Source organism: Morone saxatilis, unplaced genomic scaffold (assembly GCF_004916995.1).
Source record: "Morone saxatilis isolate NCDOM2014 unplaced genomic scaffold, NCSU_SB_2.0 Contig5, whole genome shotgun sequence".
In the NCBI taxonomy this organism is placed as follows: Eukaryota; Metazoa; Chordata; class Actinopteri; family Moronidae; genus Morone; species Morone saxatilis.
This window is the reverse complement of record NW_023340095.1, coordinates 18430243-18448778: the sequence shown is the minus strand read 5'-3', so window position 1 is coordinate 18448778 and position 18536 is coordinate 18430243. Positions and strand designations below refer to the sequence as shown.

Sequence of the window (18536 nt, the reverse complement as noted above, 5' to 3'; positions counted from 1 at the left end):
GAAAAGGCTAACTTCATACCAGAGTTTAGTTTTCTTTGCTCGACAAAAAGACTGAAATTAGCCCTAACCAGAGAACGAAGCAGCTAGGCTCTTTTGTTCTGTATGAGAGGGGGCTAGTCATGATAATGAGGCATAACAATTAAGGCACATCTGAAAACTAAATGCTTGCTGTCAAACTATGTAGGGTGCAGGGCAGAGAGTGGGAGTCTGCTCTGAGCATTCATTAATTAGTGTGGGAAACTATATAATATGTAGCGTCAATAGCTCAACATGATTTTCCATGACTTAAATATCATGCATGTATTTAAACAACATTATAAACAGAGAGTGATGTATGAGAAAATCTGTAATAATAAGCAATTTGAGTGCTAGTAAGGGAAAGTGGAAGCGATTAAGAACATAGTACTAAGATGTGTTACCTGGGGGGCATTGATTTCATGTTGTTCTCTGGTTCCTCAAACACATTGGGGCAGGCGTCAGGGGTGACTGAAATGTAGGGCGCAGGAACAGATGTTGAGCGCAAATACCTCATCTCATCTTGAAAGAGGTTATCATCTTGGTAGCCCCCGAAGTTCTCAGTGTGTTGCCTGAGGGATGAGAGGAGAGTAGGAGAGACTCAAATCATTATCTAAGCACGTGTTAACTGTAGGGTTTTCTTATCAATAAAATACAACCTGTTATTAACTAAACTGTTAGCTACCTAGCTAGTGTCTGAAGATAGAGACAGCCCATTTTATTGGGGAGTTCGTCCGACACGCCCTCCTTGAGGCTGGGCAACAGCTGGGAGTGCAGGGGCCGGGGAGGGTGATGGCATAGCATGCTGGGCTCAGCAGCACTGCTGAGGGACAGCAGGAACAAAGCGTTTGCCCGAATCACCTGGTGGGCCTCCATAGTTGGCAGCGCCCTCGGAGTCTTCACCTGCAGAGGTTTTTTCCTGGACTGCTTCACCTGGCAAAGAACACGCAGCTTGGTTTTGATTCAAGTCTAAGAAGTCAGTATGATGTAAAAAAAAAAAAAAGCTGACAGTGCTACAGGGACACACAATACAGTACTAAAAGCATGGCAGCAGCAGGCTACCTTTTCTCTGGCGGCGGTCTGTTTCTCTCTCAGGTATTTTTCCCGACAGCGATCACACACCAGGTACCAGGTGCTGCCTCCAATGCCTCCATCTCCACAGTTCCCAGCCCAACCACCACAGAAGTGGCCAATGCTGTTGTAGCCCTGGCCTCCAGCATAGCGGCCACAACCTGCCACAGAAACACCAAAGAGGGATGTTTAAGGCACAAAGTACAGTTTGGAGTTAATTTAATGACTAATACCCTTATTCAAAATTACAAAACTGTACCAGAACCTCCTTTATTCTTACCTGGGTGAGCCTGTCTCATATGGTAGGTGACAGGGTAAGGGTGAGATTCCCCACACAGCTCACAGATGGTGTCTTTCTCTGGTCCACCCATGGCGAGCTGTGCCATCTCTCCAAACAGATTCCCTCTTGGACGCACCTCTGCCTTCTCCCTTTTCTTCTTCTCCTTCTTTGCCTTTTTACTGTCTTTCTCGTGTTCCTTCTTTTTTAGGATGGCACTGGACCCTGGGCTAGGAAAGATCATGTTCTGAGTTGCTGCTTTGATGGTGGCCATAGAGATGTCCTCCCAGAATGCCACCAGATGTTGTAACGTTAACGGTAAGATTGACTTGGCCCTCATGGAGGGATGAGAGGTCGTCTCATAAGAAGTGGCATCTCCCTTGCCGTCCTCGCACTTCTCAGGCAGTGGAGGTTCTTTCAGCATAGACAGCACCTTGTTTTTGTTGATGCTTCCCATTTTGGAGATGTCTGGCCCATGTGGAGCAATATTAAACATGTTAAGTGCAGAGGAAATCTCTAAGGAGTGGCGATTCTTTAACTTGCTCTCCTTCTCTTCAGAACCCTGTCCTCCCAGGGAGCTGCGAATGGGGGCGTGCTCTTTGGTTAAGTCTGGGTTGAACTTGAGGAAGGAAGAGCAGGCCATGGCATCATGGACAATACCTTCATGCCACAGGAATGCTGCAAAGACTGCTCGTGCACATTCAGCCACGGAGGGTGACATGGCCTGTTTGGCAGGCTCTGTGACCCTTGATGTACTCTCACCTTTAAACAGAGGCCCAGATTTATCCTTCTTAGGGCGTGTGTGTCGACTGGTTTTGCGGCTGACTTTGGGTGAGGAGCGGCTCTCTTGTTCCTCTTTGACGGGGGCTTTGCCAATGCTAAAGTGCACCTTGCATGATCCCTCTTCAGAATTACGGACCTCCACATTCTCATCATTGCCCTCCTCGTTGGAGAGGAGAGCACTAGAGGTGCACACCTCCACCACTTCACTATGGAGATTCTCTTGGGTCACATGTGGCGAAGGAACACGGTTCTCTGCATTACTATCACTGATCACTCCTTTATTTGGATCTTTCGGAGACAGTTTAGGTTTGGGAGAGGTAGACCTGCCCCTAAGTGGCTCTGTAAGTGGAACCTTCTTCTTTCTAAGTGTGTCTGGGTCCAGAGTGTATGAATCTGATTTGGACCGCTCTCTGGGAGGGTCCAGCCGGGCTTTGGAGGAAGGGCTAACTTTAGGTGGTAGGTTCTTGTCGTGGTGGGTTGAGGAGGAGTGCTGGGAGGAGGTGCTGGAGGGACTAGACCTGCCTGAAGAGGATACTCCTTTTTGTTTGGGAGAGGAGGAGCGAGAGCCAGGGTTCGGGGACTCAGCACGCAGTCCTGGGGTTCTCCCATCTGCCTTTAGGGCCTGCAGAGTGTTGTGATTGGGCGAGTGAGAGCGGCTGTGAGAGTCAGACCTCAGCTTGGCTGTGTCTGACCGCAGGATGAGGGCTTCACTGGCTGAGAGTCCACCCTCTCCTGTCTTAACCCTGCTCTGCTCGGATGAGCGGCTTCCACGACTCTCCTGTTTGGGTGAGCGATTCTCCTGCCGGTGTTTAGAGGCTGGGGACATGGGCCGCGCACCGGGCATCAGGTTCCCCCGCTCACCTAAACGTTAATAATTCAAACACAGTTACACTACAAAAGAGGACTAAATCAGCAGTAAGAGTGTAACCATTTAACTCTAAACACAATACTCACGACCTGAGTGGGAAAAAAATATGTATTGTCGAAAATAATGAGTTAAAATGAAATGAGACAGACAACGTAAATCCCAAAGGTGAAAAATGTAATACCTTGTAAAGCAAATGACAACATGAGTGATGTATTTTTCTTAGAAGCAAACTTGTACTTTACTAGCTGGGTGCTTCCCCCACAGCTTTGTCTATTACTCTACCAGACTGATATGGATGAAGATAGCTTGTGGACCATGGAAGAGCTGATGAAAGATGGATTCCAGCCCAGTCCTGGGACCTCGCCTACTAATACTCGATCAAGCCAGCTTTAACATTTAGTAACCATTGGTCTAGTAACCACAAAGATCATTGAAGGTCCACCTATTTTTAAACTGAACTTTAAACCAAAACTCATATGTGTTTATAGTGCAACTAAGGTTTTTCCTCTTTATTATAATATTGTGTTTAGCCACGTCCGACTTTAGACCCCCAGTTTTGCAAGGTTGACACTGACACAAGATGCCCAAAATGTTTTCACATATATTAGCAACATTTCGGTCCTTGGCCTTCATCAGGCAAATGGATATGCCTGATACAGGTCAAGGACCGAAATGATAGAAACGTTGCTAATAAATGTTTGTATTGCAAGTTAGACAGTGTACAGGAATTTCTACTTTTCTTCTTTTGGATACTCATCCCACTCCTACGGCCCTGCCTCATGATATAGATGTGCAAAATTTCTGTGTCTAAAAGCTAACATACAAAACTCGTTGTTCATCACAGAACAGACTGTTTTTTATTGAATCCCTACCCACCCTCTGTTCAGTCTGAGGGAGGCATGCATGCTGTGATTACCCACCCTTTTGCCTTAGAGCGACAGATGAGAGAGCAGTACCATGCCCAGCCACGGACACACTGCTTTTGTGCACACGCTCGCGAGAAGCAAGGCTGCGTGACGAACCATCTACAGCGGAAAACAGTGGAGCAGGTAAACGAACAAGGCATGGAATGCAAGGGAGCCACCACAGAGAGAAAGAAAGAAAGCACAGGCAATGGTGTCAAGTCTAGAGCTTGAAATAGAAAGAGGCAAAAGGACAACAAGGGATGGGAAGATCAACAGAGAGTTAGAGAAATTGATAGACATGAAGAAAGAAACACTTATGTAAGAGGAAAAGAACAATTACAGAGCCACGGAGATGTTGAGCACATTATTTAGTAATTTGTGTTCTCAATTTAATATGTGTAATTTGCCTCCTGTCCTCTCGTAGAGGGCAACAGACCTTTGGCGTGCAAAGACGAGAAATAAGACATTTATGAAACGAGTCCTCAGGATCTAAGTCTTAACGGCAAAACAGTCTCTTGTTCTGTAAAATAGGTTTAAGGAATCTCAAAGATAACACAGTATTGTGACAGCTACATTGCTCAGTATATCCACTCGTCTCAATCCAAGTTTAAAATAAAAGCCTATTCAATCCCAGTGATCCAAAGGTGAAGGGTACATGACAAGACTGACGGCATGAAGGTGATAAGTTATCTATATGTTAAATTTAGAGCACAAATTATTCATTTATGACCACAAATTCTTTGTTCTTTTTCTTTCTTTCTCCAAGACACCTTCCGGGCTCCACAAGAAACAGACAACTAAGTAAAAAAAAAAGATTACAAAAGGACAGAGAAAGTAGCAACACAGAACAAAAGACGGACAGGAAGAAAGAGCTATACAGGCTGAAAAAGTTACAAATGCATATCTCTTGGATCCTAATGTAACATTGTCTCTTGTAGTGTAGTATTTGTACTTAAATTATCCAATGAAAGTACAAATTATTAGTAGGCGTTAAATGTAATATTGTGACTAGGTTGAAATATAGGAGGTTATTGTAGACTGAAAACAAATGACTATTTAGACTACTGTTGTTTACATTTGCAGGGGAGCCCTGGGCTGGTTGAGGCAGAAAATGAAACGTTGTTAAAGGATGAAAATGCAGATCTGAAGTTAAAGCAGCAAAGAAGATGATGAGGAAAAGAAGAAAAAGCTGGCTTAACAAGAGAGCAAGCAGAAAAATAAGCAACTCAGCTTACTACTTAGAAAATGGCAAAAATATACCTTTTAACAAGACGTTTAGTCTAGTATTTAAGTTTGAAATCTTGTTTTCAAAAACAAGTGAAAATACCTAATTTTTCAAGGCAGTGCCACCTGATTTGTTTTTTAGAAACAAGATTTAAACATTAAATAACAGACATGTTGGCTTGTCAAGGATATTTCTGCACTGTAGAACATAACTGCACTGTTATGTGTCACACATCACTCCTGCCCTCCTCAGAGAATCCATAAAGTAAAAGGAATACAAAACAAATCAGGAAAACAAAAAGCTGGGAGGAAAAGGATCAACACCTGTGCAAGCAAGCGCTGTCAGAAAGCAAGACAGACTTACTCAGAAGCTGTGGTTGTGGCTGAGACAGTTGGGAGGGGGATTGTCCAAACACAAATGGGCTGTGGACAAGGGAGGAGGAGGAGGGAGGAGGTTGGGCGGCTTGCTCAAATACGGAGGAGGAGGGAGCTGCTGAGAGGAAGGGCCCAGACTGAATGGAATTCAGTATGGCACTCAACCGGTCACCTGCAAACATGGAGACAGAGGATGGGGAAAAACTACAGCTTATGCTATGGTTTGAGGTTTCCAAGGGGGGTGAGGGTCATTCAGAGTTTATTTTCTACCAGTCATTCAGTCATCTCCCACAACGCAACAGATGTGCGAAATGGGAGGAGCTATTTTGAGTCTCCAGGGTTCCAGAAGTAAAAGTCCTATTAGTTTTCTGTATAGACAATGCTAGAAGAATGGGTGTAGGAGCACTCCAAAAGCTTGAATTGCCATCCTAAAGATGAGCAACAGGGGTAGGAATCATCTGGTCCGTATGATTAGTGGAAGTGTATAATTTAAAAGTGAACTACAACTCCCAAGAAATATTCATGCTTGCTATTCCTAAATGAAGGTTTTGTTCTTGTCCGTCTTTTGTCTCTCGCAATAGTGGGAACTGTTGGGTCTCGTATAATAAATGTTAAAGGGTTCGGTCTAGACCTGCTCTGTTATTTAAGTGTCCTGAGATAACTTCTGTGATGAAATGGCGCTATACAGATTAAATTGAATTTAACCAAATTAAAGCAAAACAGCAACGTTTTAAAAACTTTTTACTTTCACTTTTTAGAAACCTGTCAAAGCATTAAGTTGTTTACAGTTTTAAAGTGTGCTGAATTTGCTACTGCTCTGATTTGCACCTTTAACTGGCTTCCTCTTCAAAGCAATATCAGCTGAGGCTCATGGTTATTGTACTATTTACAGCCATTCGCCATACCAAACTTTACAGAAACTGTATTTTGGAAATAATTAAAACTTAAAAGACTAATTCAAATCACAATTAGTCAATAAGTTTAAAGAAAATGGTATTTAGGTAATATCAGAAATGCTCCTTTTCCTCTCAGCCGCCTATTGGAGCTTGTCAGTCTCTGTTTGGCTGTGGTCTTGCTCAGTGTGACCATCTGCTCTGCCTATGACACAACACTGACATTACTGCTTTATGCAAGATTTGATTGGCTGTATTGGGAGGTCTCCATCTACGTAGGCGGGTACCTTCAATATTCCATCCAATTAATACAAAACCAGGGGCCGACATCATTAAAGCAAAAGATATCAAATATAATTCTTTCCCCTTTTGGTGTCTGAATTTTTTCTCAAAAGAGGACATAGGAGAAGTTATTTACAGAGCAGATATGTGTGCTGCAACAGACAAAACCAAATTCTATTTCATTTCAGTTGGACCTAATAGGTCAACTATTGTTAATTATCTAGGAAACTGTGTTTCCATGTTGCGGAGCATTGACAACAGAAAACTTTCAAATGGGGTGTTTAAAAATACTTCCAGAACCAGCGGCTCCTCCCATTTCACAACTCTATTGGGGAAAGGATATAGAGAGGGAGGGACAGAGAGGGGTCTCTTTTTATGTATGAATTAAAAAAATAAGCTTGTCCTCGTCAGAAGTAAAAAAAAAAATGTGCCTGGAGAAAGTGAACCTTTCTCCATATACTGTGTAGTGAGCTGACACCGCATCAGTCATCATTCAAAAGTCTGTCACTGTATCTTGACACAACTGACTTGTTGTCAACCAGATTCAAAACCCAGTCACTATGTAGTTGTTGAGCAGACTGACACAGAGTCTGCAAGACACTTTTAAATCTGGACTTCACATCCATTGCTATTTAATCAATTGTTGGAGCCAGAAATGGGAGGCTGCCTCGGTGAAGCTGAGCTGGGGAAATCAACCACCATGGCTGAATATTGAAGCAAGATCTGCTCAAGGAGCTTTGGCATAGGCTGGCATATCAAAGATGACCGGTCTGAAGGCGACCCAATTACAATGCTGCCTCCATCACACAGGTGGCTAGTGATTCAAACCTTCCATTAGATGGTTCAGCAGGGGTGATCACCTTGACCTAGAGTTGCAAATGCCTGCATCCTCCTAAGGGCTTGCGCAAACATCCAACATACTTGTGGTAGTTTGGTGTTTAGAGGGGTTCCTAATCAGCAAACATGTGCGTACCCCTGTAACACTGGCAATTTATGCATTCATGGTCATTTGGCATCAAAAAATGAAACCAAAAAAGTGTTTGAGACAGATTGCTACGTGACTGCTCAAACTACCTCGGGAGGAAAAGAGCAAATGTTGAGATGGTATAAAACCCATCCATTTCTCCATGTCACAAACACAAACTTTACTTCTCACAAGTAACTACATCGATAAGCGGTCTCCGCAAGTCAGCACTTCCAGGGTCTTGCCTGTGTTAATGCCAGCCAAAGTGACAATGAAATTAGTGATCTTTCTCTTTGTCATATTAAAGCAACAGAAACATCTGCAGCCTTACAGAAGGCTTAATAGCGTGTTAGCGTTCTTTGTAGCAAACAAATTCCGATGCATTTCCATCATCCTCCGGATAGGAGTAAGCCCTACACAGATTTGCATTTAGCGCAGTAAAAGAAAGTTAGAGGCAATCAAATTTGTGATCTGCCTAACAGTATGTGGCCAACTGTAAAAACTGAATCTGGCCTTTACCCAGACACTTGTGACAAGTGTAAATTGAGCCTTTATTCTGCAGTCACAGTAAGCACTGTGATAGCAAGAGAGATATACCATCTGAATAACCATGGTTCTCTGATTAGCATGGCTAAGTGTCTCAACAGGTCAGCCTCCTTTTTCAAGCAGTGAGGAAGAGGTAAGCCGTTTGAAAGACAATTGACACAGCGTCAGCATGATATTCAGGCAGAAAGATACACAGACATATTTGGGGCCAGCCAATCTTGATGGTGGAGCAGAATGAGTTAATTCAGGTGATGTTTTCAGTATTCACCCATATTTTTAAGAAAACAATGATTCTGTTAATGATCAAATGTTTTCTAAGAGACTAAATTAAAGGACCAGTGTGTAGAATTTAGTGGCATCTAGCGGTAAAGTTGCAGATAGGAACCAGCTGAACTGCCTCAGCATTTCAATATAGTGGCCTCTGTAGATATACAAGGCTTATGCTAACGAAAACAACAATTCTTAATTTCAGGTCATTATACACTAATGATAACATACTTATTATTATTATATTCCATTTCTGTCACCAGATCCCTCATAAATACTACACACTGGCCCTTTAAGGAAACAAACGGTCGAGGGTGAAATCACAGACACGTGTTCAGGGCCAGTTATCGGTGTTGGGCTTGTCCACAGTGCCCTAACTAAACGGACCCCACAGTAGTCCAAAAGAACAAAAGCACACTGACTGGCCCATGCACACAGACACAGGCACATGCCTGACATTGCAGAGATGTTAGGCATGGAATAACAAGAGTAGAGACGATAGAAAAGCATGCACAAAAAAAGAGATGATAGATCAGTGACTGATGGCATCTGTGATTTTAAAGAGATTGACTGACCCATACTGGATCACATACACTTTGTGGGTGTGCTGTCATAAATTGTGGACATCAAGTGATTTGTAATTCCCTCTTACTTTGAATAAAAAAAAGAAATTGGACTTACTAATGTGATATAGCTGCACAACCAAAGATGATTAAAATGTGTACATTTCTACAACTAAAACCGGGTAATGAATCAAACAGCTTACGAGAAAAGTCTCAATTCAAAGCTTAGGAGAAGTCGAACAGAGTGTATATTAAGAGAAAGCAGAGAATAATCAATACAAGGGTGCAGAGTGAAGTCAAGTGAAGAGGTGACATGTACAACAGCAATAGTAAAAGATCTAACAATCTTTGAGTAAAGCCTGAGGACTCAAAAACCCCCTCAAATGTAAATGAGTGGATGTGTAAAGCAAAGTGATATGCAGCTTAATGATATGTTATTGATATGTTCTTTTGTCTCTTAAAACCTACTCTACACCAAGTTGACCTCACCTTTGTTGTTGGAGATGCCATAGTCAAAGCCCTGCGCTCCATTTGAAGTTGTGGCTCTGTTGAAGGCCTGCACAGAGAAAGGGCTGGGTGGTGGGGTCTGGGCCCCGTGCTCAAGCAGTGCTTGTTCTATGAGATCAAATTAAATGATGTCATCTTAAAATCATCACATTTTTAGGTTCACAGATTTTCCCCAATGAGCGTGGCTTACCGTCATCGTGGCGGAGGTACTGATTTCCACCGCGATCTCTGGCTAATGACCAGGCCTCTCCTTCATCACTCTCACAGAACTCCACTACACTGTTCTTATCCAGCTGTACCCACGTCCCCTCGGAGTTGACCACCTGATACACAAACAACACTCTTTATCCATACTCACACACACACAGCACCACTCACACATTGTCAACCCTCAACTATATATAAATAACAGTCATTCTCGATATCAACCCCAGTCCATCCATGATATTACTGCACAGACAAAACCATGACACAAATTCTACTACAGTAGATCACTTACATGCAAACATTAAATTCATCTGATTGACACATACAAAATCCACAGCAGCAGATCACATTAATTTGATTTTGTGTACCAGCAGACACTGCAGGACAAAACTGATGTAGCTAAAATAAAAAAACTTACTATAAGAAAGGGGTAGCTTATTGAAAGGTAAATGCATGAGGTTGTTTTGTCTCATTTCCCTGAAATATTATCATTTTGGAAAAACAGAGATAGACGGAAGTATTAGTATGTGCAGGCTGCACCTCTCAGATTGAGACAGGGCATTCCAGTACAGGCTCAGAGAGGAAACTATTGAACAGCATGACACACCACAGCAGCCAATGACAGGTCATATCCAAAATAGGGGAGGCTCCACTCATCACCAGGCCAAAGACAATTTAGACAGTTCAAAGTACCAGGTTATTGACAGGATTGTTAAAAGTGCAAGAAAGATGCAGTCAAGGCACAGAAAAGCTCCAACATTTTTGTGATCAAACTTCCACTGAGAAGTCTTGAGGCGGCTGAATATGACCCTGAAACTGCAATGGATTTATAAAACTGAAATTAGTAAATCAGGAAGCACGCGAAAATGTTGCAGCCACAGGAGTTGGTAAGACCTCAACAAGTGGAAAGATACAGAACACACACCCACACCCAGAAGCACCTGATGTATTCCAGTTAGAAAGAAAGATTACATCCTTTACATTCAAAATTCAGTTTAGGAAAAAGAGGGAACTACTTTCTGAGAATTAAGGCCAAAATCTACGAACATTAGCTACAATACATTACGTGATCTAAACAGACTGATTTATTCAAATCCTGCCACAAAAAACACATTGCATTATTTGGGGTGAGTGCGTACCTCGCCTATGGCCTTGACCTTGTTGCCAAGTACTAACATTCCAATGGGGATACCCCTAAGGTTTGGGCAGCTTCTGATGTTGTGACCAGAGGGGCCGGTCTTCACTACCTTATAAAGCCCCGGGCCGCCGCCCTGCCCTGCCCTGTTCTGCACCCGATTGGGGGCCTCGTGGGAAGGGCAGCTGCTCACCTCCTTTACGTTGTCCTCCGATTGGCCCCTGACCTCCTGCAAGAGGTAAGAGCATTGATTAGAGAGTACAGTAACTCAACAACAGGCTGCAAAAAAAAAAGATCAGGACAAGGTTCAGAATTTGAAATCCTGAAATATTATTGTGAAAAGCCACTGTTAGAAGTGTAACAGGGAGTTAGCGTAAAAGTGCACGTATGCTTAGTATGAGGATTAGGCCTTAATCAAAAATGGACCGTAGTTTATTTCTCATATCGAGCTGTTAGGGTTAAGAGGCACCTGGACATGTGCACTGTAGTCTTCAAATACTACTAAGCAATAAACTTTTTGGGAATTATTTGCTTTCTTGCCTAAAGTTAAATGAGAAGATACCCCTCTCATACCTGTGCATTACATATGAAACTCATCAAAATCAAGAACCAGCTAACTGTTATATCTATTTTATTTAATACATACAAGAACCTAAGATTAAAAATAGCAGTTTTACCAGGTTATGAGTGTGACTGTTTCTTGGCTAGGTGTTACAGAGTCTTTTTACACTTCAGTTGTGCGGATTAAACAAACGAGATACAATGTGTTGATAAGTGAACTGCAGAAGTGCAGAAGAAGAAGAAAGTCATTCTAGCTGTTTGTTGTTATTTCCAGTCTCTATGCTAAGCTAAGCTAACCAACTGCTAGCTGTAGCTTTATATTTACGGGACAGATATGAGAGTGGTATTAATCTTATACAACCCTGGGAAGAAAGCTAAATAAGTGTCAAACTATTGCTTCAAACTTTGCTTTGCTCAGATGAGATAATCTTGTTTTTCCAATTACAAGATATCACATGACATGGATAACTGAAAACCTATATAGACTTCCATCCTCAATCGCAGTAAGTTATATTCCAAAACTATGTTTTTCCCCCAGATATTAAAAATGCATGTACTCATGTACTGTACATACACCTCAACAGTTTTAATATGCTTGAATATCCAAGTACTCGCAAAAGATATATAATGATACATATACAACATATGAAATTAACATTGCATTCAACCTTTTAGTGATGCAGTTAAATGATCAATAGACAATGGACCTACTCAAATTAAGTAGAATGTCCACATATTTTCATACACTCTGAAGGGAAGCATGCTATAACACACAAGGACACAGGACTATATATCACAAGCCTTATAAACAAGACCTCATGCAACAGAATGGACATTAGTATCTTCAACCCCATGCAACATACAAGCTTGAATAGTAATTACTTTTAAAAATCCCAAATATGATCACTGGAGGATTCAATGACAGTAGCCGCTGACAATACTATACATCACTGTATCGTCAAAATTAAACAAAACAGACAACCATGCAACTGTGGTTCAACCTCTTATGCCTGATTGTAACACTGTGAGAAGACTACAAAGTCACAAGGGGTTCAAGAGGACAAAGTAACAAATAGATGATAAGCTATGGGGCAGTCAAGCTATTTGTCCCTCCTTCATACAACTCACCTGTGGCGGGAATATAGTTAAGGGAGTCCACGACAAAAAGCCGATATCCCTGACTCCTTGGCTAGCGTTAAAGACATTCTGAGCAACAGATCGTGAGACAGTCAAGAAACAGTAGACGACCCGAGAGAGGAGAGAAAACAGGATGGGGGAAGACGCTCATGTATTTTTTTGGAAGAAAAAAAATATTTTTTGGCTTGGCTCCTCTGGAATTTCCAGCATCAGAGGTTATATGAGAAGATGAAGAAGAAAGGACAGACTGACTGGTGTCAGACAGGCCAGTTGGTGAAATTGTGAAGCAGAGATAAAAAAGGGGCCTTGAGGAAATGCAAATACAGGCAACGCCTGTCAAATGTTTGAACACTTTACAATAAGTGTAGGATCAAATGCATACAAAAATACAAAACCCAGTTGCAGGGGCAGAAAAAGAATTGAAAGTTCACTCCAAACACCACAGGGTTATTATTTCCAAATCGACGACCAAATGAAAGACATAAAGAAGAAACTTCCAAAAAAATTCCCCCTTTGGATGATGTGGTGTGTCATGCTGTTCAGACAGAGACCTTACATGGAAGCCTCCTAGCACTTAAAGCATCCCAATGCAAAGGTGGAATTGTAGAACAATAGAGGTACAATTTCCCATTGAAACTTTTTACAGACCAGTGATTGCTTCATGACAGAAAACCACCTGACATTAACATCTGATCTTTCACATACTTGCCCTGTTACTGCTATATTCATGTCTTAAATTAAACCCAGTCACCAACTTATTTGATTCTGTTGCATATTGCGGCGGTTTTTTTGGCATGGAGCAAAATGTGAGAGAAAGCCTTATCATCACATGCTGTGGTGTGCAAGTGTTTATGAATTGTGAGTGAGAGGCAATGAGGAAAAGAAGACTGAACAGTGCAGACTAACCAACTTTACCACCGGATGAAATTGCTCCTTTACTACCTTTTTCATTGTCTGTCAATTCCTGCATTGGGGTTCACTTGAATGCACTAAATACTACCTAGGCGTGTGAGCATTTACAAGCATTGTGTCCAACTAAATACACAATGGTCATGTCATGGTAAACCTTTTGCCTTCAAACATGAGTTAATGCATGCACACTCCCAGCTGCTGTTCCTTTGCACTGTCTGTTAGTGAACGTTTCATATCTTGCTCAAATAGATGTGTCATGCAAGAGAACAAACCAACAATTATACTCTGATGAAATTCTCAATTTTCCATGCTTCAAGTACATTTGGGGAGTGGGTGCCAAACACTACAGTCCTTGAAAAACCATTACTGTTATACAAGAAAGATGATCTGTGAGCTTTTCCCCAAATGAACAGCACAGGAGCCTCTGTCATTATTAAACTGAGACAGATTGCTCAACAGGCCTTCTTCTACTTACGTCGGCTGGGACCAATAGGCTCCTGCCCAGGTGCTGGTTAAAAGAGAGGCACCAGGCTTCAGTGTACCCATTCATGCTGGGAACATACTTCTTTACTGTTTCATCATTGAGCCTGAGCCACACACCATCATCATTGTGGATCTACGGGAAAACAAGCAACAGAGCAGAGCCATGCCGTCCCGTTACTATGGAAACAGGATGGGCAGCACTCTCCCACACACATACACACACCAACACTTCTGAGGCTGCAGGAAAGTCTCAAGTCCAATTAGAGGTTACAGCACAGAGTAAGACATAGAAAATGTCTCCAGTGTTGTCACTAAAGGGTGGGAGTGCAGATACTGGCTAACACACTAAATATGTGTTGCATTATAGTACAACCATTATGTATGTGTCTTTGAGTGCTACAATTTTAATTTTGGATTTAAATGCATCACATCCTTTTGATTTATGGTGCAGGCATTAAGTCTTTCATGTAGCCTCAGAGTGCCTTGCAAGAGTATGAAGCAAAATAAAGTAAGTGCAACCAATTTTTAAGCTTTGAAAGAAAGTAGTTATTATTCAGAGAGGTAATAACACATAATACATAAAAGCCATCAAAGGACTCAAAACTACTTAAAACTATTAAACTAGACATAAGATTAGGATTACGATACTTGTGATTGTATCCTTACTGATTTAAAGAAGAGACAGGAAATAGAATAAAAGTGGATAGTGCTCCAGCTAGGAAACTTGTAAAGCATAATTTATATTCTGCCTGGTCTAGAGTCAATTACCTCGTCAATGAAAGTGATGGTGCCATTGACATGCACTATGCCTATCTGTTCACTCTGCAGGGAGGGGTGACTACGCACACGCAGGCCTGCGCTGTCCTTGGACACAAATTTGCGGACCTGAGAGAAGCAGAGGGGAGATGGAGACCGTGAGCGGCAGGAGCAAAGAATAGAAAGAAAAAAAAAAAAGACAAGTGCAGCAGGAGGAGAAAGAAGAGGAAGCAGGACAAGTTGACAGTGGGAGATTGCATGCGTTAACCCACACAGAGCCTGCTTCCAAGTACCAGATAGAAACAGCGAAAGATGAGGAAACTTTAGCTCTATTTTCAGTAGCACCGGTTGGATGGAAGTTAGTCTTGCTTTCCCCAGCTACATTTATACTGGTGGAAGCAATATACGCAGTGCTGATTTAGGGCACATTATGTTTGCTTGTTTCCCCATTATAGATTGCAAAATCAAAATACCACAAGTTTCACAAAATGATGATGATCCCCATTATGGCCCCAATATCAGTTTCATGCATTATCTGCATTGTAAGTACTTTTCAATCACTGTATTGCTTACTTTTTTTACAATATGATTGAGAAAGAGGAAAACCTTTTTTTTTTTAAATATGAGTAATAAAATAAAATACTCGATAAAGTGATATTACGTATTATGCAGTTTCTTATTTGTGCATTCAACAAAGTAAAGCCACATCACACTGGAGTCCTCTTTTATATCATCTGTTGAATGTAAAGGAGGTCGAGGCCTGGTAGCCCCGGTTTAGTCTGCCAAGTCCTGATAAAAATATCTGCCCCTCTTTGCCTCGCGACATGTCTGAATGTGTTCACGTTTATTTTGGATCCCCATCATCTTGCACAGGACTGACAGCTTACAATGAAATTTGTGTCCACTGCTTTCTATGGACCAGCATTTGTTTTGTTTATCAGACCCACAAACCAAAACAAGGAGGTAATAACAGCTAAAAGTTGCAGAGTGAGAGTGACAATCCTAACAACCCTTTCACATTACAGGAAGTTCCTACCAAAATATTGCTTATTGTGGGTTGTAGGGTTTAGTTACAAATTGGTGTTGACAGGTAAACGAGACAGGACAAATTGCTTCTGGTCTCTGTTGAGTTGTATTTTATGGGTGATTGCAAGCACACATGCAGTTCACAGGTGTGTTTATGAGCATGTTCATGCCCCTGTTGGTTAATCAAAAGAAAACGCTCACCTTGCTAGGCTGAGGTTCAGCCTTTGGTTTGACCATCTGAGTGCCAGGTGGTATCATTCCTTTGGGAGGGTCTTTGACTTCTACCTCCAAACCAGCATCTAAAAGGAAAGACCATTCACAGCTCAGCGTTGCAAAAGACGGCAGTTCAGTGCCCTTTTTGAAGGCCTTTACGTTTATATTAATTAATCAATATGAATAGCAGCTGCATTATGTTATGTCACATGGTGGGGGTTGGGGAGTTGGTGATGGTTTACAATAACATACCTATTTCAATGCCGTCAATAGTGACGTGGATTGTATAGAGGCCTACTGCTCCTGGAGTCCAGTTGGCGCTGTAGGTTCCATCAGTGTTGGCACGAATCAGCATGTTCTCACTGGGTCTGTGTGGGAAATGATCAGTAAGTAGATTGCATCTCACTGGAAAATGGGTTTGGTTTTTGCATTACCTCACATACCTTTTTGGGGTGGGGGAAGCAAAGCGCAGCTCTTCAAATGAGTAGTTTTCATATGCCTAAAAAAGACAGAGCACAAGTATAAACAACAACAAACACTCAAATACAGCGCAAATTTTACAACTACAGAAAACGTAACCATTTTGAAGTTACTTATTAACAGATATATAACATGTATCTCTCATTGAATCTATTCTATGAATCTATGAATTATGTTTCTGCATGTATTATTGTGCCAGATTTCATTACTCGTCTTATAAACTTTAATTTAGTTTTGCTTCCTCAAGTAAAATAACTGTTTTTCAGCCATTCTTTTTCTTTCTTTTTGTCTTTTCCTGAGAAATTCAAATCATTCTACTTTAGCTTATTGCCACACCTGCAGGTCTAAACTGCTATTACTTGTATTTCCTATAGGGGCCAAAGGTTGGCATGTATACAACGGATCTCATAACAACTCCCTCTTGTGGAGCATCTGCAACCTTTTAAATGTAAACAAGTGAGTTTGTGAGTGATTTCTGAGCCAGTTACACGAGGCTGACCTTCATCATGGTAATAGCAATGTATCGGGCCTCTTTCACAATCATGGGCTCGTACGTGGCCTCCAGCTTGGGCATTGGCAAACCTCCAAAGGTTAGGTCGGGGCCAGAAGACGAAGGTGAGGAGCTTCCAGGTAGCCGCTGCAGCTTCTTCACATTTTCAGGCTGCATTGACTTCTTCTGTGAAACAGGAACGGCCTTCACCTCCACCTGGACATGTAAGAGATAGGAAACACAAGTCAGGTTAACTAATTTGAAGATTTGTCACTGCAGTGAGAATTATTCTGTCTGTCGGAATTCTTTAAAATATTTTTCTCTTGGAAGCACAAAAGCCAAACCAATCATCCTGACCTTCATGTTAGGAACATGCACCACATCTCCATACTGGTCTTTGGTTTGTACGACCACGGTAGCTGGCCAGCCACAGCGTATGTCATCTTTGTTCAGGATCAGAGATGTTTTCTGGGGGTCTGCGTAAGAATCTGGCTGCAACCACCTGGATGGAAAAAAAGGACAAATGGGAGAGAGACAGGGTAATACATTAATCATTTGTAATGAAGGAATATTTGATTGCAAGGGTAATGCTTAAATCCATTTACAACCAACACATATTTCGAAATAGAAAATACATATTTTCCTCTTGCCGTGTAACTAGACAGTGCATGCTGGCTGCCTTTACAAACATTTACCTGGCCAGACGTCCTCCACTTGAGTTCTGTACACAGGTGATGAAGTCCTCAAGGAAAGAGTGCTCATTGGTTTGGAGGTGCAGCGGCAGATTTCCCTCCAGGGCCTCCAAGATGGTGGGGGAGTGAGACAAGGCCAGACCCTTCCCCAGAATCCCTGAGTGGGTCTTGCACACCTGGTGAAGGTCAAAGGAAATAAGAATCAAGGAAGGAAGAGTGTTGAGGAGATGTAAAATCATTTTAGTGATAAGTCTGAAAGAATGTCTCTGAGTTTAGGAAATGACTCACCTGAAGAGAGGCTTCCTCAAGAATCTCAAGATCCTCCTCCAATTCATTACCTCAAATAAAAAAAAATAAGATTAGAATAACAGATGAATGATTTACTCAAGATACAATATGAATTGGCTCCCAGCGGTCACAGGTTATTGACAACAGCACCAGTAAATTCCCTCAGTCCCCATACCTATAGGGAGGGCCAGATCTTTCTTCATCAGAGCTGCAGCACACACACTGCCCAGGTAGGCTAACTCTTTCTCCAGCAGGATGGTACCCTGAAATGTCCATAAGTCAGAAAGGTATTGTAAACATTCAACATTTTTCTGCCTGAACCGATGCACAAACATTTTACAGATGACATACAGACACAAACACCCATTGTACAAAAAGATGGAAGGCCAGCCTACTTCACAACTGACAAAGGAATATACAAGCATGTCTGTACCTCATCATGACCAGGGTTGAACTCATATCCCACAGCCACACACTTGAAGCCATAAAAACAAGCCTTCTCATCTTTGACGTAGTCCGAGGCTGTTTCCAGTGAGAACAGAACTTCATTTCCTGAAAGTAGAGAGGACAGAAAAAAAAAAAGATGAAAAGACAGACAGGTGGGCAGAGTTGTGTG

The 18536-nt window shown here is 41.9% G+C and overlaps 1 protein-coding gene across 3 annotated transcripts in view; it reads right to left on the bottom strand.

The window, feature by feature from the left end:
* Positions 1-18536, bottom strand: part of mycbp2 (MYC binding protein 2) — a gene marked incomplete in the record, with an annotated part of 57658 nt that overhangs the window by 9248 nt on the left and 29874 nt on the right. For 2 of the 3 annotated variants that reach the window (XM_035677023.1, XM_035677024.1), the window contains 19 exon segments: positions 420-587; positions 701-948; positions 1078-1247; positions 1367-3007; positions 5508-5690; positions 9523-9648; positions 9731-9863; positions 10887-11111; positions 13968-14108; positions 14744-14860; positions 15959-16056; positions 16223-16338; positions 16414-16469; positions 16950-17156; positions 17298-17442; positions 17636-17808; positions 17921-17970; positions 18096-18183; positions 18354-18472. In XM_035677023.1, the coding sequence (XP_035532916.1) occupies positions 420-587; positions 701-948; positions 1078-1247; positions 1367-3007; positions 5508-5690; positions 9523-9648; positions 9731-9863; positions 10887-11111; positions 13968-14108; positions 14744-14860; positions 15959-16056; positions 16223-16338; positions 16414-16469; positions 16950-17156; positions 17298-17442; positions 17636-17808; positions 17921-17970; positions 18096-18183; positions 18354-18472 (4204 nt within the window). 3 annotated transcript variants of the gene reach the window in all.